General features: G+C 36.4%; 1 protein-coding gene across 6 annotated transcripts in view; it reads right to left on the reverse strand.

Moving 5' to 3' along the window:
- LOC120426203 (uncharacterized) overlaps positions 1-27,126 on the reverse strand; it is a 92,280-nt gene that overhangs the window by 57,886 nt on the left and 7,268 nt on the right. For 5 of the 6 annotated variants that reach the window (XM_039590912.2, XM_039590911.2, XM_039590907.2 and 2 more), the window contains exons 2-3: positions 22,907-23,681; positions 1,074-1,217 (exon numbers count right to left, since the gene is read on the reverse strand). In XM_039590912.2, the coding sequence (XP_039446846.1) occupies positions 1,074-1,217; positions 22,907-23,372 (610 nt within the window). In that variant the 5' untranslated portion in view covers positions 23,373-23,681. Of the gene's footprint in view, positions 1-1,073; positions 1,218-22,906; positions 23,707-27,126 lie in introns of all 6 variants that reach the window. The other variant, XM_039590910.2, reaches the window with a different exon arrangement.

Consider the following 27,126-nt stretch of genomic DNA (forward strand, 5'->3'; position numbering starts at 1 on the left):
GAAGATTAAAAAGTAAATATGGATTTCGTTAACACAACCGTTTGATTACAATCTTGTATTCTTTGCGTGTTTATTTGATTGATAATAGATCTGCGTGCCAAATTAAATTATGATCTCGCATTAAAGAGTCAATAAGTCCTTCCTATAGCACAAATGCTTGGAAGGCACGCGTCCGCATAAAGCATGAAGTTAAATCATTATCCTTGTGTTTTTCGCAGCCGGCTGCCTAAGATTAAAACATAAACCGATAAACATTTTGCTTATGGTCGCATCACCTACCACGATGGATCCTGACCTCATGCCCATCTTACTAATCCCTCAAAACTTCATGTGATACTTTGTCGAAGACGCTGTCGATTTAGCGGTCTCCATCACTCAAGTATCGGACTAGCATTCCCATCCACTTCCCCGTGTCTTACCACTGGTCGTGGCCGGCGCCAGTATTGGTCAGCATGATAGGGGTCTTTGAAATATGCGAAGTGGTGATGATTGGTTCCGACTTTTCATCTGTGGTCCATGGAGCATTCTTTGAAGGTCCTGTTCAATAACGGAGTAGCATCTACGGGTAGACACCAATGCTATGTTATGCTAATAATTTCTGATTTTATATCAAAATACATATATATTACAATAATTTTGGAATAATTTGTTTGAGAAAAAAAATCAGTTTAAATGAAATTTTGCCAGAAGCCAACTTTGCCTCAATCGTTTGATTAAAGTGTTTCGGCAAAACATAAATCCATTCCCCACGATGGCTTTATTATTGTTGGCTAGTGGGTGGCAATCCAAATCCTTTGCTAAAAAGCTATGTTTAACGTATTTTTGGTTTTGCACCGCGCACACCTTTTCGCGACCCCTTCCCATTCTGTTTCCAGGTGTTAGCTGTTGGCACATTGCTAGGCCCCAACGAGCACACTCTCTCTCTCTCTCTCTCCTCAAACCAAACCAAACTCTCTCACACGCACACGAAACCAGAAACTATGTGGCTCATCGACCCGCCGGGGGAACACCCCACCCCACAACCATAATAGTGGTGGTGGTGATGGCGGAGCTTTTTCGCGCAATACACTTACGCTTGGCACATCCTTTTAGTAATCCTAACAGCACGACGTAATCCTTCTCGCAGCTGCACACGTTCGTCGACGGGTCGCAGTACACGTGGTGCAGCTTGGGGTGACACGTGAACTCGCACGGCGCCCCCACGTACATTCCTTTCGCTGGAAAAAAAGAGAGAGAGAGAAGGGAGAGAAGGAAAATGAAAAATGCATAAGACGAAGCATAAGTCAGGGAAAAATCAGGAAATGAACGATGGAAAAATCAATCAATCAGCCTGAAAATTGGTGCCAGCCTTGACACTTTGCTCTTGCTAAGCATGTTTTATTGCAGGCAGTTCTCTGGAAACTCGGTAAATTAGCACGGCTTAACTTTAATTTGTTTGGTATATTTTATCTTATCAAATGAGGTATGAGGTATATTTATTGAAATGGATTGACTTCATGAAATAATTTAGATTTTTTTTTTTCAATATTTAATTTTGGAAAATACTGGAAGAAATTTTACCTCTTTTATGATGTGGTATTACTTCAGTTTAGACAGAAAATGTAACATTAGATCGAAAAAATGATAAATTTAAACATTTTTTTTGTAAAATTTCTGATTTTATTCTGACAACTTAAAAAATGTACACATTCCCAAATTTAAATTTTTTTCAAATATTTTTTTTTTATTGTGTACATATTTTCTTTTTTGGATTTTTTTTTTCTAAAACAGATTTTCCTTTGGTTTATTTGACTTCTTTGTTGCAAAATGAAGTTTGTAAAGATTTGTGAACATTTTATCAATTTGAAGCTGTCGTGCTACTTTGACGCAAGTTGCTTTTTGACGTTCCGAGAAACGCGTTTTCATGTCTGACCTTGAATAAACAAAAACTAGAGCACGCAATGCAAACAATAACAGACACGTTTTGTTTAGCTGACAATTTTGTGCATTGTCCCGAAGTTTGGTTTAATTTGGTTTCCGGAGTCCCGAGTTATGATTACAAATGTTTACGGTAGTTAGGCATGTACGTGTGTCAAACGCGTTCTGACCAGAATTCGCTTTGGCCGGTCGTCGCACATACATTATTTTGCAGGGTGTGTCAAAATAGCACGACAAGTTTGAAACTTTTTTCATATAGAGTGGCAACAATGCACGGATCGTTTTTCAAAGAATATCTCAGGATTGAAATCGATTTTTAGGGATCTGTGGAGGTCAAAAGGTGAGGCATTGTGAGCTGCACGAAATGGCGTTCTTAACTCAATTTGGCCCAAAATGCGAGTGCTACAAGATGACTTCCAGAGTTTTTTTTTAAAAGGACCAATAAACTATTGTCTTTTATATGTTTATAGGACCTTATCAAAAATAAAAACTCTAGACTTGTTTTCATTTCCCAAAGACCTGCACATATTTTCCGAGCACTGGTACTTTGTTGCAAATCTCACAAACACCTACGTACACAAAAAGACGACAGCAGCTGCGGCGTTGGTTTTTTTTCCCGCGCGCACACGCCATCATGTAACGCCGCAGCCGGAAAGCAATAAAATGCAACTGGAGTGGATTTAAATTTTATAGCCATTTTTATAGCTGTTTCCGGATGCTGATGGGATTCAACACTGACGGAAGAATCAATAGAGGTGAGTGAGTTGTCGTTGTTGTTGGAGGTGGCGGTGACGATGTTGTGGGTGTGAGCGTTGTACAGCAAAGCAGCACGGCTCCTCTGGACGGTTGCCAGAGGGTTGGGATAGTGTCGTGTCCGTGATTATGTAGTTTATTATCGTAATTTATTAGTGGTTTTTGGCTTGGGACGAGAAGTGATTGGGTGGATAACTTTTGGAAATGATCACAATTTTGCTTGTTTATGATGGCGATTGATTTGAGCTGAACAATCCCAGGGATTAAGGCATATGTTTTCTTTTGTTTTCGACTTTATTTTGCTTTTATAGTTTTTTTTTTGTTTTTTTGCCTTCCTTACTGAGGCAAGGCTATAATCCTGCTTTAAAAATGAAACTTTTCACAGAGATCTCATATAGACCCACCTTCATGTACACCTACCGACCTAGAACCGAAAATTGAACAAATTTCTGTGTGCATGGATGTGTTTTCCATACTTGCTCAGTTTTCTCAACACTGCGTGGTCCAATTTTAGCTATGGATGTTTCAATCGGTTCGGTTTGGTGTAGGGGCTATCCATTAACCACGTGGACACTTTTTTGGAAATATTAACCCCCCCCCCCCCCCTTCGTGGACAATTGTCCTTACAAAAAAAAACTTTTTTGTATGGAGCGTGGACAATCGACAATCGGAAAGTTAAATATTACTTCTTTTACCTCTTATACCGGAAAGGAGGTAAATTTAGACATTTTTAGTGGTAAAATTACATACTTTTTCTGATATAAATGACGTTCTCATTCCAAGATTTTTAATATAACATTTATTTTACTCAAATCAAAATCAAAATCAAATTATTCGCTCTACAGCATTGCCTTGGCGTTCTCGATTGCGAGATTCCTACTCGAAACTAGGTGTTCGAAGGCTTGATTTTTGAGGCAATTGCAAACCTCTTTTTACACCTTAGCTTCCAACCACCCCGGGGGATTCGAACTGACGACCTCTGGATTGTGAGTCCAACTGCCTACCAACGACTCCACCGAGGCAGGACCCAGGGAAACGACTCCTACACCTGGACTGAGCTAACGACCTAACCTTTTTAGGTTAGTCCGGGGCCAACATTTACTTCCCATCCGACGGAAGGCGTGATCAGACAAATCTCGTCTCGAAAAATGCCACCAGGACCGTCTGGGATCGAACCCAGGCCGACTGGGTGAGAGGCAATCACGCTTACCCCTACACCACGGTCCCATTTATTTTACTGTGTACTGTAAAAATCGAGAGGTAGTTTTTCTCATTTAGAACATTTTTTCATTTCAAAATTATATGTTTGGTGTATTTTGCAGGATATTGTTTTAGACTGTATCACAAAGAACAAACATTATGATATTTGCACAGAAGGGATTTGCTTGCATCCATCATTAGTAGGGCGTCCCAAAAAAATGAAAAGTTGTCAAATCTTTGGTGCTCACCCCTAGAATGATAGATTAGGATGTCAGGAACAATGTTTTCATACAACAAAAAATTCCCAAAAATGGTTTACAACTCGCGCGCGGAGCTTGAATGAAAAAAGTGCTTTTTTCGAGTATTTTTCAGAAATGCGCGTACAAATCATACTAAAATCATTCAAATTTGGTCGCCGTGGGCTTCAAGTTATAGTTTAATGTCCCCTGAACAAATGCCTGTACAGACATGGTCCATAAAAGCTTGTGTTTGAGCATGGCAGGGCGTTTTAGGGAGAAAAAATTGTATTTTTTAGCTAAAAAATTTCAAAAATCACTCCCCAAAACGAGCCAAAAAATTTTGCAGCCAAAACTAACGCGTTCAGCTTATAGGAAATTTTACGAGGATCATTTTGCTTTTTTTAACATTCAATTTATGTCCACGCAAAGCCGAGATATTTGCATTTTAGTGAACAAAAAGTGACGAATTTTCAAAATTCTTAGTATATAAGCGTTTTTAACACAAAACATGGGCTACTATGATTACAAACGAGAAGGCATATATTTTGAAGATTTTTATTTTGCTCGCTCAAAAACGATATTTGTTCATAAAATTTCATGAAAAAACATGAGATTTTCTCACAATGTGACGTAAACGACTTATTTATTAGTACTACTCTGTAATCTTCTCGATATGAACAAAAAAAGCTTTTATGGGCAACTATTTTTGAAAAAAAAAGTTTTTTTTATAAATGAATTTGTTTAATTCGAATGCACATGCAAAAAAATCACGTTCACAGCTTGGAGATATGTACTTTAATGAAATTAATTTTGATTTATGATTATTTGTCGTTTACGTCACATTGTAAGAAAATCTCATGTTTTTTCATGAAATTTTATGAACAAATATCGTTTTTGAGCGAGCAAAATAAAAATATTCAAAATATATGCCTTCTCGTTTGTAATCATAGTAGCCCATGTTTTGTGTTAAAAACGCTTATATACTAAGAATTTTGAAAATTCGTCACTTTTTGTTCACTAAAATGCAAATATCTCGGCTTTGCGTGGACATAAATTGAATGTTAAAAAAAGCAAAATGATCCTCGTAAAATTTCCTATAAGCTGAATACGTTAGTTTTGGCTCGTTTTGGGGAGTGATTTTTGAAATTTTTAAGCTAAAAAATACAATTTTTTTCTCCCTAAAACGCCCTGCCATGCTCAAACACAAGCTTTTATGGACCATGTCTGTACAGGCATTTGTTCAGGGGACATTAAACTATAACTTGAAGCCCACGGCGACCAAATTTGAATGATTTTAGTATGATTTGTACGCGCATTTCTGAAAAATACTCGAAAAAAGCACTTTTTTCATTCAAGCTCTGCGCGCGAGTTGTAAACCATTTTTGGGAATTTTTTGTTGTATGAAAACATTGATCCTGACATCCTAATCTATCATTCTAGGGGTGAGCACCAAAGATTTGACAACTTTTCATTTTTTTGGGACGGCCTAATCATCATTTATCAGAATACAGTCCAGACTCGATTATTCGAAGCCTCGATTATCCGAAGTTTCGATTATACGAAGTTCGATTATCCGAAGGTTTGTGTGGGACTACGGATAATCGAATCACGAGTCAAAAAATATTTTTAGTATTTTTATTTTATTTTATTACAAATTTGAGTTCTGCGACCCCATTTTAAGTCAAATTTGGGTAGTTGATTACATATTAAAAAACAAAATGGAAAAAAAACGGAATCGACGTAACACCTTATAATGTGGCCCTCTTAAACCTTGCGGTTTCGTCAACGGATCCACAGGCGTGTATCGTTCTTTTTGCGACAAGACTCCGCCTCCCGGGTCTCCTAAGTGTGAAGGTATGGCACGGGGAGAGGGCACCGAATACCTATAATAACACTTAGAATTTTTGCGTCTGCCTCGGGATTCGAACCGGCGACCTCTGGATTGTGAGTCCAGTGCGCGGTCCGATTGATCCACACAGGCAGACAAAAAACAAAATACATGTTTTCAATATTCCATCACAGCCATTTTGGCCGCCATCTTGGATTAAAAAATCTAAATCACTTGAAACTAGAGTAGAACAGGCGTCATACTTAAGCTTGCCAAGGCCTTCGGATAATGGAGTCTGGACTTTATACGTAAAAGCTTTTTTTAGAAAAAAGAAAATTTTAGAACATTTTTGATCAGTTTTTCGAAGTTTGCACTTCTAAAACGAAATTGTGTGCTCTTTAGCAAGTCTAGCAAATCAGTTTCACAAACGAATAACACAGTTCAACAAAAAATCAAATGTTTCTTGTCTCTGAGACGTGAATATGTGTTCCTAGTAGATTTTTGCCTGCTGAATCCGAATCCGGGTCCCGAATTGCTCCAAATGGTCCCAATTTTGAGATACACCCGTTTGAAATGTTAGTTTAGGCCAAAATTAGCTACTTTGTCGACTATTTTACAAAAGAACTATTGAATAAACAACAAAACCAATACATGTATCTTAAAGTTCACATTTTCCCCTTTCTGAAACACCCCTAGTTTTTAAAATTTGATTGTTTCTACGCATATTTAAAGCCATTTTAAAATTAGAATTTGACTTGTATGCAAGTTGGAAAAACTTGAATAAGAACCAACTGAAGATATAATTTTAAAATGGCTATCAATATGCGTAGAAACAATCAAATTTTAAAAACCAGGGGTGTTTCAGAAAGGGGAAAACGTGAACTTTAAGATACATGTATTGGTTTTGTTGTTTATTCAATAGTTCTTTTGTAAAATAGTCGACAAAGTAGCTAAATTTGGCCTAAACTAACATTTCAAACGGGTGTATCTCAAAATTGGGACCATTTGGAGCAATTCTGGACCCGGATTCGGATTCAGCAGGCAAAATTCTACTAGGAACACATATACTCGTCTCAGAGACAAAATCTTGTTGGACTGTGTAATCTATTTGGTGTTTTTTGCTAACATGAAGACCAAAATTAACAAAGCTGAATTCATCCAGAGAAAATCCCCACGTTCTAGCAATTCACGAGCCACAACAATCGTGCACAAAGTTAGAAAATGTGTAAATTTGGAAGGTGTAAAGTTGGATGTTTTAAAATTACCTCTCAACATATACTAAAAATGGAATTGCAATGGAATATTGGTTATTTAAAAAAAAAAATAGAGGGACTATTACTTTTTTTTGTGACCAGACCTGGATGTTATACAACCATGATTTTTTGTTTACTGTTCTATGGGTCATTTTTATGCAAAATCAGCTGAACATTTTGAACAAAAATTCACAAAAGTACATCACTGCGTTTTAAAACGAAAACGTCAAAAAGTATCACTAAATGCTTTTTAAATCAAATAAAAAATTGAAATATTACCACCTCTGAAAATGTGTAATTTTACCACTCTAAAGGATTACCTCTGAAAATGTGTAATTCTACCACTGTTGTGGTGTATTGCCACCATAGAAGAGGTAACATTGAACGTTCCAAAGTTACACTTTCCAAATTTACACAATTTTTTACTGTGTACATATGTACACAAATATCTGTTATGGCAGAAAACAATAATATTTCTACCACGAAAAATTTGTAAATTAATCCCTTTTCTAGTGTTTTGCCACTTTTTCAATTTAAACTAAGGTAATATTACACCTTAAAATTTTACCTTCCAAAATTACACATTTTTTTCCTGTGATTATAACAATTATGCTACACAATGAAAAATTGTGTTAATTTGGTAGGTGTGAAATCTGATGGTTTAATATTACCTTTTTAATCATGTAATGTTGTCTTCAATTTAGAGAGCATAGAGGTAAAATCACACATTTTTCTGACATAAAAGATTTGCCCATTTCTAGATGTAATATTACCTTGATTTTTTTAATGTGTACTGCCACAAATTTCCAATATATCAGTAAACAATATTGCACTGTAAACGTCAATTCCCAATATCGTGAAATGTGTTCAGAACAACTAATAAACTTATACACGTTTATGGTGCAGATGCACTATACTCATGAATAAATTTCATCCAGGTTCATGAACCATGATTCACGATCATATGAATCGATTTTTTTTCTGTTTGCTGCTTCACCAAGTTTTATTTGGAACTTATTTTTAATCGCTAAAAAAAAGTTAGCTAAAATTGTTTTGTCGACATTATATAACAATTTTAAATGATGATATCTTTTCCCAATGTTATCCTGCTTCTGACGTCTGCAATCTGGGCGTGTGTTCACACTGGACGAAACTACATCCGAACTGGACAGCAGTTCCAGAAAGACGCTCATTTAAAATCCTATTTCGTTGGCAATTAGTTCCGACCTAGTTTATCGCTTGCACTCAAGCAATCCGCAAATTAAACACACAGCAGTCAGTTGCACGAGGCGACCCAGGGCTGGAAACAGTTGGTTGAACAATTTTTCTTCCAATTTAATTGTTGGCGACATCACTTAGTTGAGTAACTAATGGTTTTCCGGACTTTTTTTTGGGGTTTGAAAGAAAGTGAAAGCAGTTTTTCGATTTTAATTTCACCACTAATTCCAACCATCCGGTGTTTACCAACGCTGGCTTAAATTACACAAACTATACAGGATTAAGGCAAAAAATAGCCGTCAGTCACGATAGTCGCGTTTCGTCGACAGTAATTTAGCAATAGCAAACGGCTAAAAGTGGATTTGCCTCAGGGGTGAAAAGACGAAGAGGAAGAACTTTTTTTTTTCGCAGAGTTCATTCAGAAGTAAAAATAAACCGGGCGGCCCCCCAATTTTAAGGGTGGCACAACATCGCCATCCTTCACGTCATCGTCACTTTGTGTGATGGTTCCCCTGGGGGGAGACGCGGGGAGGACGGGAGAAAAAGTTTTTCCGGTGTTGGTTTCCGTTTTCTGCAGCGTTCTATGAAGTTTTTCCTTTATCGTCAATGCTAGTGGCACAGCTCTTCTGGACAAGTTTTTTTCATAAATTCTTGACAAAACAAATTTCCTCCAAGGGACTGCCACACTGAAAATTTTTGCCAACTTCCGATCGAATCCACCTAACTTTGGGCGCAAATTGCTGCACGTTTAATTCTTTGAACATATAAAGTATCAAATTTTCCTCTCAGATGTGGCGTTGACTTTCAGATTTTCAGATCGGAGCAAAGTTTTCGAACTGTTTTCCAAGTAGAAGCACTCGTTAGTACCGAGAACGAGGTCATGCTAGTTCAGCGCGAGTTTAAACTTTGTATCTTGTTGAAGTCATCTTTCTTTCATTTGCATATTTTAATGACCTATCTTCGAGGGGATTAATTTCAAAAGACAGTTTGGGGGAAAAAAAACTATCTCTGAGTTGTTTTGAACTCATCACTTGTTAATGGCTGAAATTCACAGTTGTCTGATTTATAATTAAGAGTTGATAATGTTGCCAACTGAACAGTACACCAAATTGACGTTGTCGTGCTATCTTGTCGCAAGGCGATTTTTGACATTCTGAGAAAAACGCGTTTCAATGTTTGATCTTGAATCAACAAAAACTAGAACACATAATGTAAACAATATCAAACACGTTTTGTTTGGCTGACCTTTATGTGCATTTTTCCGAAGTTTCCGAAGTGCATTTTGTTGCCAAAGTTCCGAGTTATAATTACAATTGTTTACGATAGTCGGTCACGTACTTGTGTCAAACACCTTCTGACCTGAAATCCCTTTGCCCTTTGTCGGAATTACACCAATGTTCAGGGTGAGTCAAGATAGCATGACAAGATTGAAACTTTTTTTCATATGGAATATGACAACAATGCACGGAGTTTTTTTTTCGGTTTTTATTGAATATCGCAGAATTTAAAATCGAGTTTCAGGGATCTGTGAAGGTCTAAAGGTGAAGCATTGAGGGCTGCACAAAATGGCGTAATTAACTCAATTTAGCCCAGCATCGCCCAACGTGCTACAAGATAGTTCGAATACGACGATATGCCAATTTTGATTTGGGTGGTTCAAATTTTGTTTTCACCCTTTCAAGGCTAATGGGTCTTGAAAGGATGAAGCCAACTGAAAGTTAAAATAGTGAATGACATTAACGTCTGTATTCTAACTTTACTGAAGGAAAGCATAATTATTCGCTCTTACTTTCATTTGACCCTTGAAAACCACAAATTCGGAACAATTTATACTTACAATTGTAAACAAACTTTGGTTCTCTTCAAGAGCGCTTATTTTATACTAGATAATATAATTACTTCAAGCGCTAGAAACCATAATACTCAAGCAGCTTTAATGATGTGTATGATTTTTAAAATAATCTTTTCGAAAAAAATATTTTGTAAATGTTGGAAATAAGAATAATTTTTAAAATCGGCGTAATATTGAATAATTGCCATTTGGAATGTTAGTCTTGATTCCAACTATTTAAAAAAACGAAAAGATCATAAAATTTCAAAAATGTTTCATTTTTTAACATTAAAATTGTACCATTAGTTGCTGAAATAATGGAATTCAAAAATGTGGGATATTTGGATGAGAATTAAAAAAAATTCTTGTTTCTTATTCTTTTATTCGCTTTATTTCAGTAACCAGAGGTCCAATCTATAATATCTCATAGCCAATCTTTTGAAAATATTGTAAAGTTTTCGAAATAAAAACCATTTTTAAGGCCAACCGTGGACATCATTTTGAAAAATCGGAAAAGGATTTTTTTAGTAAATATCATGTGGCTATACTTTTTTTTTTACTTATACTTGAGCAGTTCTCTCAGATTTCGGTCTTTCGATTTTTTTTGTATTTTTTAATCCGACTGAAACTTTTTTGGTGCCTTCGGTATACCCAAATAAGCCATTTTGCATTTTTTGATTATCCATATAATTTTCCATACAAATTTGGCAGCTGTCCATACAAAAATGATCAATGAAAATTCAAAAATCTGTATCTTGTGAAGGAATTTTTTGATCGATTTGGTGTCTTCGGCAAAGTTGTAGGTATGGATATGGAACACACTGAAAAAAATGATGCACGGTAAAAAAAATTGGTGATTTTTTATTTAACTTTTTGTCACTAAAACTTGATTTGCAGAGGTATTTCCATTCAAGAATTTAAAAACAGGAAAATTGATGTTTTCTAAGTCTCACCCAAACAACCCACCATTTTCTAATGTCGATATCTCAGCAACTAATGGTCCGATTTACAATGTTAAAATATGAAACATTCGTGAAATTTTCTGATCTTTTCGAAAAAAATATTTAAAAAAAAATTAAACCAAGACAAACATTTCAAAAGGGCTTAATATTGAATGTTTGGCCCTTTTAAAATGTTAGTCTTGATTTAAACATTTTGAAAATATTGTTTTCGAAAAGATCGGAAAATTTCACAAATGTTTCATATTTTAACATTGTAAATCGGACCATTTTCCTGTTTTTAAACACTTGCATGGCAATATCTCAGCAACTAAGGGTCGTATCAACAAAGTTCAAAAAAGCAAAATATAGAGAATTTTCTCAGCTTTTCAAAAATATTTTTTTCAAAAGTGGGCAAGCATGTGCACTAGTTTAAAAAAAAGGAAAACTGCGACTATTTTCAAAAAGTTAACTAAAAATAGCTATAACTTGAAAACGGTGCACTTTATCAAAATTTCACTAATGTACTTTTTGATTGCAAATTTGATTTTAAATCGAAAATAAAAAAAATTTACGACCTGTATTTCGATTTAAAAAAAAATCAGTATTGATTAAAAAATTCATAACTCGGTCAAAGATTTTTTGCACAACCTGGAAATTTCTGAAAAGTTGGCATTTGATGTCCTCTAAAACATATCAACAAATAAAAAAAAATAAAAATAGTGTTTTCAAGTTTTAGTGACAAAACGTTAAATAAAAAATCACCAAAAATTTTTTTACCGTGTATCATTTTTTTTCAGTGTAGTCCATATCCATACCTTCAACTTTGCCGAAAACACCAAATCGATCAAAAAATTCCTTCACAAGATACAGATTTTTGAATTTTCATTGATCATTTTTGTATGGACAGCTGCCAAATTTGTATGGAAAATAATATGGACAAACTAATGATGCAAAATGGCTTCTTTGGGCATACCAAAGGCACCAAAAAAGGTTTCAGTCGGATTAAAAAATACAAAAATTAAAATTCTAAAAAAGGACCGATTTCGTGGAGAATTGCTCCTTTGAAAACGGTGCAAAAATGGTGAAATTCTTTTCGATTGCAAATTTGATTTGATTTTACATTTAAAACTGAAGCAAAAAAAAATTTCTTTACATTTTTTTCAAAAAAACTTTTTTTTTCAAAAAGACATAACAAAATTGTTGTCTATACTATGGCTCAAAATTTGCGGTCTTTGTTCCCTAAAAAGCATAAAAAAAAATAAAAAAAATACGGATTTTGTAAAATTGTTTTTTTGTGAAAATACTATCCTAATTCACTTACGGGTTTTTTTTCGTTTTTTTTTCTTCATAAAATTATTTGATTTATGGGGTTGATGCCTTCTAAATGAGGAATAAAAAAGTACTCAAATATCGCTCAAGTGATCATAATTTAAGACAGGGTTGCTCGATCTTCAATGTTTTGGACTCGTTTGGAAGGTCTTTCACTTAACCAACGCTGGGTCGTCCGATGGATCCGGACATATTTTACATGCATATAAGTGAGATCCGTATATTTTCATAACACATATTTACACATAACTTTTGAACTATCGAGACTTTATCGAGACTTAAAACAATTCAATTGCGCAGTATTGGACCATAAACCAAGCTGAATGAGATCGTTTTGAACAAAATCGGTTAAGCCAGTGCTGAGAAAACTGAGTTACAAATTTGGTCACACAATTCTGAGTCGAGAGGATGGATGGATGTTGGTCTCCGACACTTTAATAAAAAGTTAATTTTCAGAGCAGGATTATAGCCTTACCCCATTGAGGAAGGGAAAAAAGTTCATTTATCAATCGTTTAAAAAAAATCCGTGCTCCTGTTTTCTGAATAGTCATCATCACCTACCAGCAGCAACTTTGCCGAAGACATCAAATCGATCAGAAAATTCCTTCAAAAGTTACAGATTTTCTAAACTTTACGTACCATTTTTGTATAGACAGCTGCCAAAATTGTGTGGAGCCTTGTATGGGTGAACTAATGACACAAAATAGGCGGATGGCGTCGCTATTTTTAGACCACGTTTTCCACTTTTTCGCATCGAAACCGACTACTTTATCGACTTCATTTTGCTGGGCGAGATAGGACGCCGTCTATTTTTAGACGATGACTCAGCACTTTTCCACTCTTGCACTTCAAAAAACCAGATGGCAGCACGATGTAACGCCACGTCCCTATGGCTTCTGTGGTCATAGGAAAGGACCCCACAAAATTGAACCATATCAAAAATATTAATAATATCCATTTCCAGTCTTGATGAAGAATAGCTCATTTCGCTTTCAATTGATGTAAATTATTTCTCGACATTTATTTGTGTTTTGAGATCAGTTAATTAGCTTTCTTATCAAATTTATGCTTTAATTTGACAGCTAGCTGCAAATAGTAATTGTGCATAATTGTCTGTCAATTTGACACAATTTGTATTCCATGACATCAAGTGCTTAATAAATCAGTATGTAAATCAAGTGCCAGTCCCAAGCTCAAGCTCGTATGGCTAACGAGAATCAGCACAGAAACGAACCAAGCTAATATTCTACGAAACAATCAATTTGCGCAAACCTGGCCGGCGATTACGTCGTCCCACAGATAAGCATGACGAACTGCCTGCTGGCCAGGATTTCTTGAATGCTCCGTCGACTGGCAACAAGATAAGGGGGGAGGGGAGAGACCTTCCGACTAATTGCTGCCACCGTCGACCGGAACACAGCAGGTGATACGTTATCGACCTGAAGTGAAGCTCTCGAGTTGCATCCAACGTGACGACGTCTAATGACCTGACGCAGAGTACATTGTGTGTATGTCTATAGTATGGCACACACATACACACACCGAGAAGGAGTCATTTATTTTGCCCCGATATAACCAGCAGGTGCTCAATTTGGATGTGGTCCTTAGTGTAAGGTGGGGCAAAGCCGAACCCCAAATCATCACTACTTTATCTTAAATAGATGGCACCCTAATGGGTGCTTCAGAGAAAAGGTCTTTTCCAAAGATTGGTTTCAACGACGGCTTGAGATGCCGTGCGCTGGGATAATAGCGACGAGCGAGGGATAACTTGGGCTTTTCACTTTTCTTTTTTTTGTTATTGTTGTGGAAAGCTGAACCGTAAAAAGGCCGGGAAGTCACCCTGGGTTGCTACGGAACGAGCAGCTTTGGGTGTGGCTTATGAGTTCGGACAATTGACTTCGCACAATCATCGAATTAAAGGTCATACTGTAATCATATCAAAGTGAGTGTAGAGAAATATCATTTCAAGGTATTATTTTTAAAATTTCACCAGCTTTTTTAAGTATAGTTTGGTATTAGATAATTGCATAGTTGAACAGTCAAAACTTTTTGATGATTTTAATAAGAATTTTTTTTTTCAAGGAGTTTATTGTTAAGTTTAAAACATGAGAGAATATAAGAATAGAGAACTGAAAACTTTTACATCCATAATTCAGAGTCGAGAGAATAGTTCTCTCAAAATTAATTGCGGGTTCAGTGCCAACATCGAAAGAATAATGCTACCAACTTACACCATCATAACAAATATGTTAAGGGTAATTCTCCGCCAACTCACACAGCAGTTGCCCCGACCCCTCTTCGATTTGCGTGAAACTTTGACCTTAGGGGTAACTTTTGTCCCTGATCACGAATCCGAGATCCGTTTTTTGATACCTCGTGACGGAGGGGCGGTACGATCCCTTCAATTTTTGAACATGCGAAAAAATAGGTGTTTTCAATAATTTGCAGCCTGAAACGGTGATGAGATAGAAATTTTGTGTCAAAGTGACTTTTATGTAAAATTAGACGCCCGATTTGATGGCGTACTCAGAATTCCGAAAAAAACGTATTTTTCATCGAAAAAAACACTTAAAATGTTTTAAAAACTCTGCCATTTTCCGTTACTTGACTGTAAATTTTTTTGGAATATGTCATTTTAAGGGAAATTTAATGTACTTTTCAAATCTACATTGACCCAGAAGGGTATTTGTTTCATTTAGAACAAAAATTTTCATTTTAAAACTTCGTGTTTTTTCTAACTTTGCAGGGTTATTTTTTAGAGTGTAACAATGTTCTACATAGTTAAAGAGCAGACCAGGGATGGAATAATCGCAAAAAAATCAATTTCGCTTGCGAACTTTCTTCACCCGTGAAAGAGGAAAGAGGCAAATCACGGAAAGAAAATCGTCTCGAACTTCTCCAAGAAAATCAATCTGCTGATGATTTTTTGTGAATTTCCTTGTCAGCACCACTTAAAAATATTTATTTCACTTTGTTTACACACTTTGCCTATCAACAAAATGTGACAGGTCATATTTCGACGTGTGACGTTTCACTTGCTAGTGTAATAGTGAAAAAGATCTTCCACCGAATAATCAAGATGATGATTTTTTTAGATTCCTTTTACCGATCTTTCGTGCGCGAGAGAGAAGAGCCATACTCCCTTCGGATTTTTTCTCTTGATGAACGTCCAATGATTTTCTTTTGATGATGATTATTCCATCGCTGGAGCAGACAATTACAAAAATTTTGATATATAAACATAAGGGGTTTGCTTATAAACATCACGAGTTATCGCGATTTTACGAAAAAAAGTTTTGAAAAAGTTACATTTTGCGTTCCTCTTTGTTTCGTCGTCCGTGTTTGTCGCGGGTGACGATAAACGGCCATGATCGACGACGACCAACTTTTTCAAAACATTTTTTCCTAAAATCCGATAACTCGTGATGTTTTTAAGCAAACCCCTTATGTCTATGTATCAAAATTTTTGTAATTGTCTGCTCTTTAACTTTATGGAACATTGTTACACTCTAAAAAATAAGCCTGCAAAGTTAGAAAAAACACGAAGTTTTAAAATGAAAATTTTTGTTCTATGTGTAAAAATGACCCTTCTGGGTCAATGTAGATTTGAAAAGAACATTAAATTTCCCATCAAATGACATGTTCCAAACATTTTTACAGTCGAGTAACGGGAAATGGCAGAGTTTTTAAAACTTTTTTAGGGTTTTTTTTCGATGAAAAATACGTTTTTTCATATTCTGAGTACGCCATCGAATCAGGCGTCTAATTTTACATAAAAGTCCCTTTGTCTCCAAATTTCTATCTCATCACCGCTTCAGGCAGCAAATTATTGAAAAACACCTCTTTTTTCGCATATTCAAATTGAGAGGGGTCGTACCGCCCCTCCGTCACGAGGTATCAAAAAACGGACCTCGGATTCGTGAGCAGGGACAAAAGTTACCCCTAAGGACAAAGTTTCACGCAAATCGAAGAAGGGTCGGAGCAACTTTTCCCGATATCGTGTGAGTTGGTAGAGAATTACCCTTAATTGAAACAATAAATCTCCAACAAGTGTCATACATCGACATCTGACCACTCCTCAGACACCAGGCTGAGGTGGCCGAGGCAGTTTAGTCATTGGGTTAGTCAGTCAAAGGTCTCTGGTTCGATTCTCGTAATCGACAATTTTGTTTTTTTTTTGTTTTGATCGATGTACCTCGAGAGAATAATTCTCTCGACCATCTCGAGCTGTGTTCTTTGTGTCCGGGAATTTAACCATTATTCTCTCGACTCGAGGCCATTATTATCTCGGACCAGCCTAACCTAGTATTGGGTGCCGGTCTTGCAAGCTTCTTATATACACGTTAGTGAGACATTAAATTGTGATACAATGATATGCTGTCAAACATGGGAGCCAAGTTTTCCCAAGTTTTTGATTGTCTACACAAGTAAGAACATATCGACAAAAACTTCCTTACATCTTGTTTGCAGCAACTGCGATGATTGACAGCCATAATATTTCAATAATACTGCAACTGTCAGTCAATACATGCAGCAACACCCCGCCACCCACGTGGCACATCGCCTCCTCATCACGAAACTCACGTGCCCTAATCGATATGGACTTCTTTATTTTGTTTGCTCCACTTCTCGTCTTCCCCGAACCGAAGTAGTGTTTGTCCAATGCAAATATCCCACTCCAGAGAGTAACACTAAACAGAAAATCTCATTCATAACCATATATAGCCAAAGTCAGGGGGTCCGCCGCACCACTCAATGAACGTTTAAATATGTATCAATTGTGAGTCGATTGTTTCAACTATGAATGGCAGCGGCCCACCCACGCTCACTCACTTGTTGTTTGTAGGTAGGTATCGGATGTAGGAACAAGCTTTTCGGCGCTGGATATGGGTATGAAATTCGGGAAAGGAACGCAGGGAGGCCCCACCAAAAAACGATAACATCGCAAGTGATTGATGATTTCTGGGCTGCCGAATTGGACGCAACGGGCCCCTGCTTGAACGCTGCTGCTTCTATAACAACGTCAAAATGGGGATCCTTTTCAAAAGTGTATTTATAGATCGTCAGTGTCGTCGTCTTTTCGATAAGAAAGGAAGCTTTTGTTGTTGGTGCATATCGATCCAAATATGCAGCAGTGGTTTTTGTTCACATCGTTTGCAGACTTTATGACGTTGTTAGGGGATTAGTTATACTTGATTGAACTGTAGAACTGAAGACTGTAGGGATGATTGTTCGGTTTCGTGGATTTTTAGGTTAAGGCTAAAATAGCACTAGGAAACTGTCAATAAAAAAATTCAGTATCATTTACTTTACTCAAAATTGAATTGGCTGGTGTTCGGGATTCAACCAGATTTTGTGAAATTTTCAGTTTAAGTAGTGAGGAATTTCTACCTTCGAATGCTTTTTGAAGAACTTTGCTGAATAAAGATAAAATCCGGTCAAGAATATATGAATTACATTGCACTTTTTGCACAACCCTCCGGATTCGTTAGAAATTTGAATTAATGTTCTGTTTAAGTTCAAAATTAAGTGACCCCATGAAATGAATCTGATCAGAAGTTTTTGAGATTTTGCCCAACAACGACAGGAATGTCTAGCAAAATTCTTCAAAAAGCTTTTGCTGAAAATCTCAAAGGATGTAAGCTTATTAAATGTTGAGTAGGTGGAAGAAATCGTTTCATGTTAGTGCGTCTTCGGAACTTCGGAAGATTGTAAAAAGGGTGGTTTTTGTAAGAAAATCCGTCATGCTATACAATTTTAGAAAGGTATTTAAAAGACCTTTCCAGCGAGTCCAAAACGTTGGAGATCTGACAACCCTATCAAAAGTTATGACCACTTAGGTGTTATTTATACACTTTTTAGAGGCCGGATCTCACATATTTTAAAGAAAACGTTGTCCGGATCTAACATGCGACCTATCGTTGGATGCGTTATCAAGAAATCTTTCCAAAGAGTCCAAAAGATTGAAAATCTGACAACCCTATCAAATGTTATAAGTACTTTAGTGTTTTTAATACACTTTTTTGAGGCCGGATCTCAGATATTTTGATGAAATTAAGTTTTATTTATACATGTTTTGGGGCACCAACCACCTACAGGTGGATTAAGTAACGTTTTTTGATTGATTTCGGTTAAAACAGGAACAGAACAAAACAATTAGTATACCAATTTTCAAATTTATTTCTCTACAATTTCCTGTACCTGTTCAGACTGTAGTCCCGATTTTTACTAGTTGGCGATAGTGACTTAAAGATAATTTGTAAAATATTTCTTTTTTGTATAGAACATTAAAGTCTAAACTTATCTAAAATTTTACATTGATTGGTATCATTTAATTTCTTGTCGTTTTTAGACAATTTAAAAGATTGTTTAAGCATTTCTGGTCATGTCATTTAAGAATTAATTATAAGACACTTATTTAATTCGAATCACATTGGTTAAGAAATCGTGATGCCTTGAAAGTTCAAAGCACAACTAAGAACAATATTTTTAAAATTTCCTTGAATGCTATCTAAAAACTGCTATACTTGTTAAGATTAAAGTGTAGATTATTACCAATCAATAGTACTGAGCCGATTCGATGATTTTAAGCTAAAAAAGAACAAAAATAATGAAAACATAGATTTTATGACTGTTTCAAATATTTACTGGGATCCCCCGCCGTTTCCCGGGAAAATCAAAACCCGGGAAAGTGAATATCCTATATTAATGTCATAAACTCCTGACCAGTACATGAAAAAAAATGAGTTTCTTAAATCATGAAATGCGTTCAAAAAAATGGAAACCCCGAACAAGTGTTTAAATTTCAAGGCACATTTTCGAAAAGTCAAGCTAATCTTTCTTAAGCTAGTTTTATGCAATTATTGACACCTGTATCCAAGGCTAGAGTCTAAATCAGAGGTGTTCCAACTTCTTTTAAAAATTGTTCAGTGACTGAAATAGTGATTGAAAAGTTGAGTGTCATAACTTAATTAATTAGCATAAGAACCAATTTTCACATTTTAAAACAAAAATTAAACTAGAAACATTTGTTTGATTTTTATGTTTTGGCTCTAAAATTTTGCTCGGTCAACGTATTAAATTGCTTTTTCTATAAGCAATTATTTTATTCAAATAATAGTAAAAAATACACTTCGTTAAAAATTCGAAACAAATCTTGAATTGATGGCTACAAATGTTCAAAAGAATACAAAATTTTATTTTGCCAAAGTTTTTACTGCGTTAACTGAAGTTTGACGTTTGCCTTTTAAATGCAATGAGAATAAAACCGTCGCTTTATATTTTTGCAACATGATTTCAAGACGAATAATCATTCCCATACACTGCCCATAATTGAAAATTCGGCTATTATGCCAAATCAAGTATTCCGAGAAAAACGCGTTTTAGTGTTTGTCACAAAATCTCAATCAAAGAAATTTCCCATAAGATTGACATATTAGCCGTTTGGTTTTTCACATCGGCAGCCAAGTCTAAACACTATTTAAGTAAAATTCAAGTTCCAGAAGATGCGTTGGAACATCCTGGTGCCAATATCTCGTTTTTGCCAAAAGTGGATATTAGCCGTTATTTCAATGGTGGGAAGTACAGGTTTCTATGATTTCTAATCCAAGCAAAATCTGCGAAACCGTGATATTCGTGAAAACCACGCCTAACAACCCTGCTTTTTAGACCAAAGCCAATGTTTTAAGAATAATAATTTAAAAAAAAAAGATTTTAAGAATGATTAAAATATTTATTTTTGATTTAATTTTTTATTGTGGTAATCCATTTGTTAACAAAAATATAAAATGTCAAATTTTGTGCTCCACAACATTATGCTATCCTGTACAGATCAATGGATCAGAAAGGGTTAGACATTTTATGTTGCTGTAAGAAAAAGTTATCACGAAAGACTAATTTTCCATGTGAAATTGCAAAAAGAGAATATTAGAGCTATTTTCGGGTACATTTCATCTGTATCAAAATAGCATTTAGGAGGAAACATCAAATAAACCTGCTAGGTAGCACTTGAGAGTTCTCAGATTTGTACCACCTTGCTGCGTGTGTGATAAACTGCATTTAACTGAAATTATCATATGAGCAACTCTCTACCAAATCGGCCGATTTCGACCATTTTTATTTTTTGTATTTTTTTTATTTGACTCAAACTTTGTGGGGGCCTTCCCTATGACCAAATAAGCTATTTTGCGTCCTTGGTTCACCCATACAAGTCTCCATACAATTTTGGCAGCTGTCCATACAAAAATGGTATGTAAATATTCAAACAGCTGTAACTTTTGAGTGAATTTTCTGATCAATTTGGTGTCTTCGGCAAAGTTGTAGGTATTGTTGAGGACTATTGAGAAAAAAATAGGTACACGGAAAAAAAATTTGAGGATTTTTTTATCAACTTTTTTTTCACTAAAACTCAATTTCCCAAAATACGTATTTTTTGATTTTCGAGATTTTTTGATATGTTTTAGGGGACAAAAATCCGCAACTTTTGAGCCATAGAGAAACATGGTCAAAAAATCTGCCGCCGAGTTATGAGTTATATTTTCGAAAAAAATATTATGAAAATTTTTAAATCAAGATTAGCATTTTAAATGGGCGTAATATTCAATGTTTGGCTCTTTTAAAATGTTAGTCTTGACTTAAAAATTTTAAAATATTTTTTTCGAAGAGATCGGAAAATTCCACGATTGTTTCATGTATTAACATTGAAAATCGGACCATTATTTGCTGAGATATCGTCATTAGAAAATGGTGGGCTGTTTGGGTGAGAATTAGAAAACTTCAATTTTCGTGTTTCTTTTTCAATAAGCCGCTGTATCTCAGCAACCAGAGGTCCAATCTTCAATGTCTCTTAGACAATTTTATAGCAAATTTTCTGAACTTTTCAAAAAAAATATTTTTAGAAATGGTCACTCATGGTCACTATTTTTAAAAATTGAAAAACTGCAAATATTTCGCTAAAATCAAACTTTCGGTGGCTATATCTTGAAAACGGAGCCCTTTATCAAAAAATATGTAAAGTACTTTTCGATTGCAAATTCAATTTTGCATTAAAAAATAATGTCAAACTTGTTTTTGCATGAAACTTCGATTTTTTCCAAAAATCACTATTTTTTCAAAAATTCATAACTCGGCGGCAGATTTTTTGACCATGTTTCTCTATGGCTCAAAAGTTGCGGATTTTTGTCCCCTAAAACATATAAAAAAATTTCGAAAATCAAAAAATACGTATTTTGGGAAATTGAGTTTTAGTGAAAAAAAAGTTGATAAAAAAATCCTCAATTTTTTTTCCGTGTACCTATTTTTTTCTCAAAAGTCCTCAACAATACCTACAACTTTGCCGAAGACACCAAATTGATCAAAAAATTCACTCAAAAGTTACAGCTGTTTGAATATTTACATACCATTTTTGTATGGACAGCTGCCAAAATTGTATGGAGACTTGTATGGGTGAACCAATGACACAAAATAGCATATTTGGTCATAGGGAAGGCCCCCACAAAGTTTGAGCCAAATAAAAAAATACAAATAAAATCCATTTCCGGTTTTGGTAGAGAATTGCTCATATGTGCAATTTTGCTATGGCATGCACATTTTGTAAACATGAGACATTGAATTTTGTGATTTTGTACAGGGTAAAAGGCGAATTATTTAAATCTGCATAAAATAAATGTGAAACAAGATAGTACTTTAACACCTAAACTCCCAAGCTAGAGAAAAAGGTAAAATTTCCTTACAAATTCCCCCTTTTTCTCGAGCTTGGTAGTTTAGGTGTTAACGACGATATTTTTGTGAGACGGCAACATGAAGCTTTGTCACACTATGAAGTCTTCAGCAAAAAATAATTACAGCAGTCTTCAGCGTAAAATGTTAACAGTAGGTACTAAATATCCATTCCGTTTTCTCCTCTTGACAAATTTAATTCATCAGTCTGCCTGTGTTGGTGTGCCTTAACTCATTCATAGCAGATTGATTGAGAGTGAAAAAGCACAGCCGAAAACGATTTAGCTAGCAAATTTAACGCGAATGGCGTCCGAGGTATTGTGAAGGGTTTCCGGGTTTTTATCGATAAATTTGCAACAGAGTCGTAATGAAATAAAATGATTCAGGAATTTCAAATACTGCAAAGTACCCGGTATTGGATAGTTGTGCATTGGTGCGAATGAGTGCAATCGATTTGAATGATTCTCATGAAATTACGTTCATCGATAGCGATGAATGCAAACAATGTTTGCATGGGAATCGATTGCAAAGTGGTTTATGTTAGATTGAATAAACTTCTACTGTTCACATGAAATGTTGAGTTGAGAGCTAAATGAAATAGGTATAAACGAGTTAATTCTCTGCAGTTTTGAGAACTCAAGTGTGAAGTGGGAAATGATACATTAATTTAAACAACTCACCCGACTTATTCTTGACGATGTCGTACTCGTCGTACTCCTCGTCGTCGTAGTCGTCGTCGTCCTCGTCCAGGTGGGGTGGCGGCTGTCCCATCGCCATCTCGGGCAGCGTCCGCGAGTGCGTGGTGAGTCCGGTCACGCCGGACTTGAGTCCCGTTCCGTCCCCACCTCCTCCTCCGCCACCGGCGGTTGCCACGGCCACCACCCCACCGGCCCCGGTCTCGATGGCCAGCGTCACTGGAAGCATCTTGATAAACACGTACGACAGGTAGAGCAGTGCAAAGGCCGACGATTTGCGGAGTCGCCGGTTCTTGATGAACTTATCGCTAATGAGTGCGTAGATGATCCGATGATACAGCTGGTTCTTGTGTCCCTCGGTGGCGGTAACCTTCGATGCCACCGAAGTTCTGCTGCTGCCGGCGTTCTGTCCTCTCCCCAGTATGTGGTCGGGGAAAAAGCTCGCTATCATCTTTGATGGCTTGTTGCAGTTGCAGTTGTTACAGCAGCTGGTCGACGATGCTGACGGACATGGCACGACTTCTGCACAAGACGGCTCATCTAATGATGGTTCGCATTTGGCAGCGAAGACTATCGACTGACAACGGATGATGACCACCGGAAAGGGATGTCTCGATTCCGACAGGTTGACGATACCCGAGTTACGCGTTAACCGATAAGCCGAACTAATTACATCACAGTCACTGACGATTATTGTTGAGTGTGCGCTTAAGAACTATCACATATGCCTTGGTGCACTGTCTACGCTCGGAGAGGGAACCTGCCGAAAAGTTGTCGGGTTTGAACTTGACGAGTATTCAAGGGAAACAGGTTAGCACCACAGATTCAACCATACTCTTCACCCTTCAATATTTTAAACTTTCTAGAATCGTGCTGTTACGGTTGTAGAAAAATGAGTTACGATGTTCCAAGGTTGGCATTCTTATCATAAAATAGAGCTTCTCAACACTTCTATGAAAACGTAGCCCTAGCCAAAACTTCCCGGTAAAAATAACTCTTCACGTTCTGCTGCCTAAAAACAATTGCCAATGACACCATGTCAGCTGAAATAATGGGCAATTGAGGTTTAAAAATAACGTCTGCCCAAGGTACAAGACAACGGCCAAACAAAGCCGTAAAACGAGGTCACAATAAATGACCTTAAATTTGGGCCAACGATACCCAAAGGACCGTAGTAGATTGGTGCATATCGGCTCGCTGCAATCGTTCACCAGGGTACCGTTTAAACACGCCTCGACATTGTACCGAACAGAATCTTTTTTCTTTTTTTCTGGCACTGGTCCAACATCTTGTTGCTAGTTTTTCAGCCTGCAAAACCCCCCATGTTTTCCGTCATTTGTTAAACATTGGTGCGACCGCCTCACTCGTTAGGAAGTTTTCCATGGTGGCCCTCTGGTGAGATTTTATTGTTGGCCACAAATGTCCTTGCGGTTGCCAACTCTGGCCGCTCCGGCGCAACCTCTTAGAGGTTGCAACATTAAAGGTAATGGCTGTCAACGCATGAACTTTCTTAAGATTTCTTGCTAGCGAACATAAAAGAATTTAACAAGTGCTCCCCGGTGAACCTCGGCGTCGTTTTTTTTTCATTTCTTCGAAAAGTTGATTTACGACAAATTGTACGCCGCCTCACGTTTTTGCCGTTTCATCCCTCAAGTGCCGGGCAAGTTTCGTGACCTGCATTTGTGTAGGGTTGCTGCAACACTCGGAAAGCGGAAAGGTGGGTGCTCTTGACCGAGAGGCTGCTCGTGGAATAATTAATTCATCAAGCTGATCAGCTGACTGCAGCGAAAAAACAAAATCATGCATATCGTTGAAGCTTTTTTCTGCTTTGAAAATGCTAAACATCCAAATTCCAAATTTATAACTTTTTGAATCAACTTGAAATAAAGATTTCTTGCTTCTCAAATTTAACTAGTCGAAAATTTAAGTATATAAACCGTATTCAGTTTTATAGGAGCTATTGTCTACGAAATCGGCCGATTTCAAGCATTTTTATTTTTTGTATTTTTTTATTTGGCTTTTCTATGACCAAAGAAGCCATTTTGTGTCATATTGGTTCATCTATACAAGCTTCCATATTATTTTGACAGCTGTTCATTAGGGTGGCCCAAATCCGGCTTTCTCGGGGCTACCCCCTGAAATCAAAGATTGACCCATCACTAGGCTAAATTCCAAATTTGAGCTCATTCTGACCACGGGAACCCCTCCCTCTAATCGCTTGAAGTTTGTATGGGAAAAATCGTCAAAATGTATGGAGAAAAGCAACTGTTTCAGTTTTTTACCTGTGGAGGGTGCAATAGTCGTCCAATCTTTATCAATTCTCAGATGTAGGACCTTCATTAAATTTTGAACAATTTTCCCCAAGACACCATATATTTTAAGATTTTTTGCTGAAAAGTTATACGCTTCCGAAATGGAAAATTTTAGTCTTTATTAATACTAACAACATTGGCCAAGACACCAAATTGATAAGAAAATTCCTTACTAACAAGTCAGAGGAAAACAAATATTAAAAAAAGAAAAAATAATAATCCATAAAGAAAAGCAGTTCTTAATGACCTCCTAAGACGAAATTGGTTTCAAAACAAAATTTTTCAAGGGAGGGTCAAGTTTATGGAGCGGTCATAAGAAACTCTTGAGTTGATTTTGATATTAAATATTTAAATTGGATAATCAATGTAAATGTTTATTATAATATATAATATAGCACTTCATCGAAAATGAATTCTTTTGAGAATTTTTCAAAAATCATGTATTTTTTTCGAAAATGCATAAGGGACATTCCATGACAATTGAGCACACTTTTGGACTTGACTTCATTTCTGGCACCACCCTCTTTTTTGTCGATTTTCGAAAAAAAATAATTTTTGTTTTTTATTTATAACTGTGCAGCTATTATAGCAAAAGACTCACTTCAGGTTGCCTTTTATAGGAGGAAAGAAATTTAACGAAAAACAAAAAAAAAATTAACCCATTGAGCCCGGCAACCCCAATATATTTTTTTAAATATTTTTTGTGTTAAAATATGTTTTTTTTTACTTAAAAAATATTGATTTTGCGAAATAAAGCACTCCTTCGTAGATCTAAAAAATGACAAAATGATCAAATGATAATGCCAGTGGAAACATGATGTCTTACTAGGCCACGAATATGTTTACATTACTCGCACTAGCAACACTGCCCATGTTCGCATAAATGTCCGATATGCAATAACAGCAAGTTGAGAAAACGCACGACAAGTTTGTCAGACGCATAAGGCTACGTGTAAAGTTTTTAAGAAAAAAACTGGATTTCCTCCTGAGTTCTAGAACAAAGTACTGGATGTTTTAAGCTTTTCTGAAAGAGCACACGATTTTGAACCAAACTGCATCAATAACTCAAAAGAGATGAAAATGCATATGAGACATTTATGCGATCAGGGGCAGAACAGCTCTGTATATTTCCGTGTGCTTTATTTAATTAGTCCCGCCCGTGTGGATCAATCGGACCGCGCACTGGACTCACAATCCAGAGGTCGCCGGTTTGGATCCCGCGGCGGGCTCTCTAAAATTCTTTGTGTAAATATGGGTATTCGGTGCCGTCGCTCCGTGCCATACTTTCATACACTTAGGAGCCCAGGGCGGCGAAGTCCTTGTAGATAAAAGGAAGACACTAGTGGTTGGTACTAGTAATGGTGGCCGACAGCTATAAAGTAAACTTCGTTTTTTTTATTTAATTTTAAAATATATAAGAAGTACAAGGTTTCTTTTTTCCAGTCAGGGAAAATACACGGGAATGAAACTATTGGTATTACTCAGGCAAATAACAGCAACCAAAATGTACCCTTGGTTGCTCAGTTTTCCCACCGGCAGTCGCATACGTGTATTTTGTACACACTTTGTAAGGATACTTGTATGAAACGCTAAAACACGTGACTTCCGACTATCAACATTTCATGACATTCCACGGCTCTGACTAATTTTCACGGCTTAGATCAAATTTAACGGATTGCAGTTTTGCAAAATCGTGAAAAATAACTAGTCTTAATCCTTGCTTTACTAAGTTGTAAGCACCATAAATTTTAGTTCACGTAAACCTTATCCTGAAGCATTTTTCAAGACTCCCTGGTGAATGCTACAATTGCCAATTTAGCCTAAATATTCGTTAGTCTGTCATACTTCTGTCTCCATCTGTTTCCGCCATCCCTCTAAATGAGAGCGGGGAGT

This window comes from Culex pipiens, chromosome 3, assembly GCF_016801865.2.
Source record: "Culex pipiens pallens isolate TS chromosome 3, TS_CPP_V2, whole genome shotgun sequence".
Classification (NCBI taxonomy): Eukaryota; Metazoa; Arthropoda; class Insecta; order Diptera; family Culicidae; genus Culex; species Culex pipiens.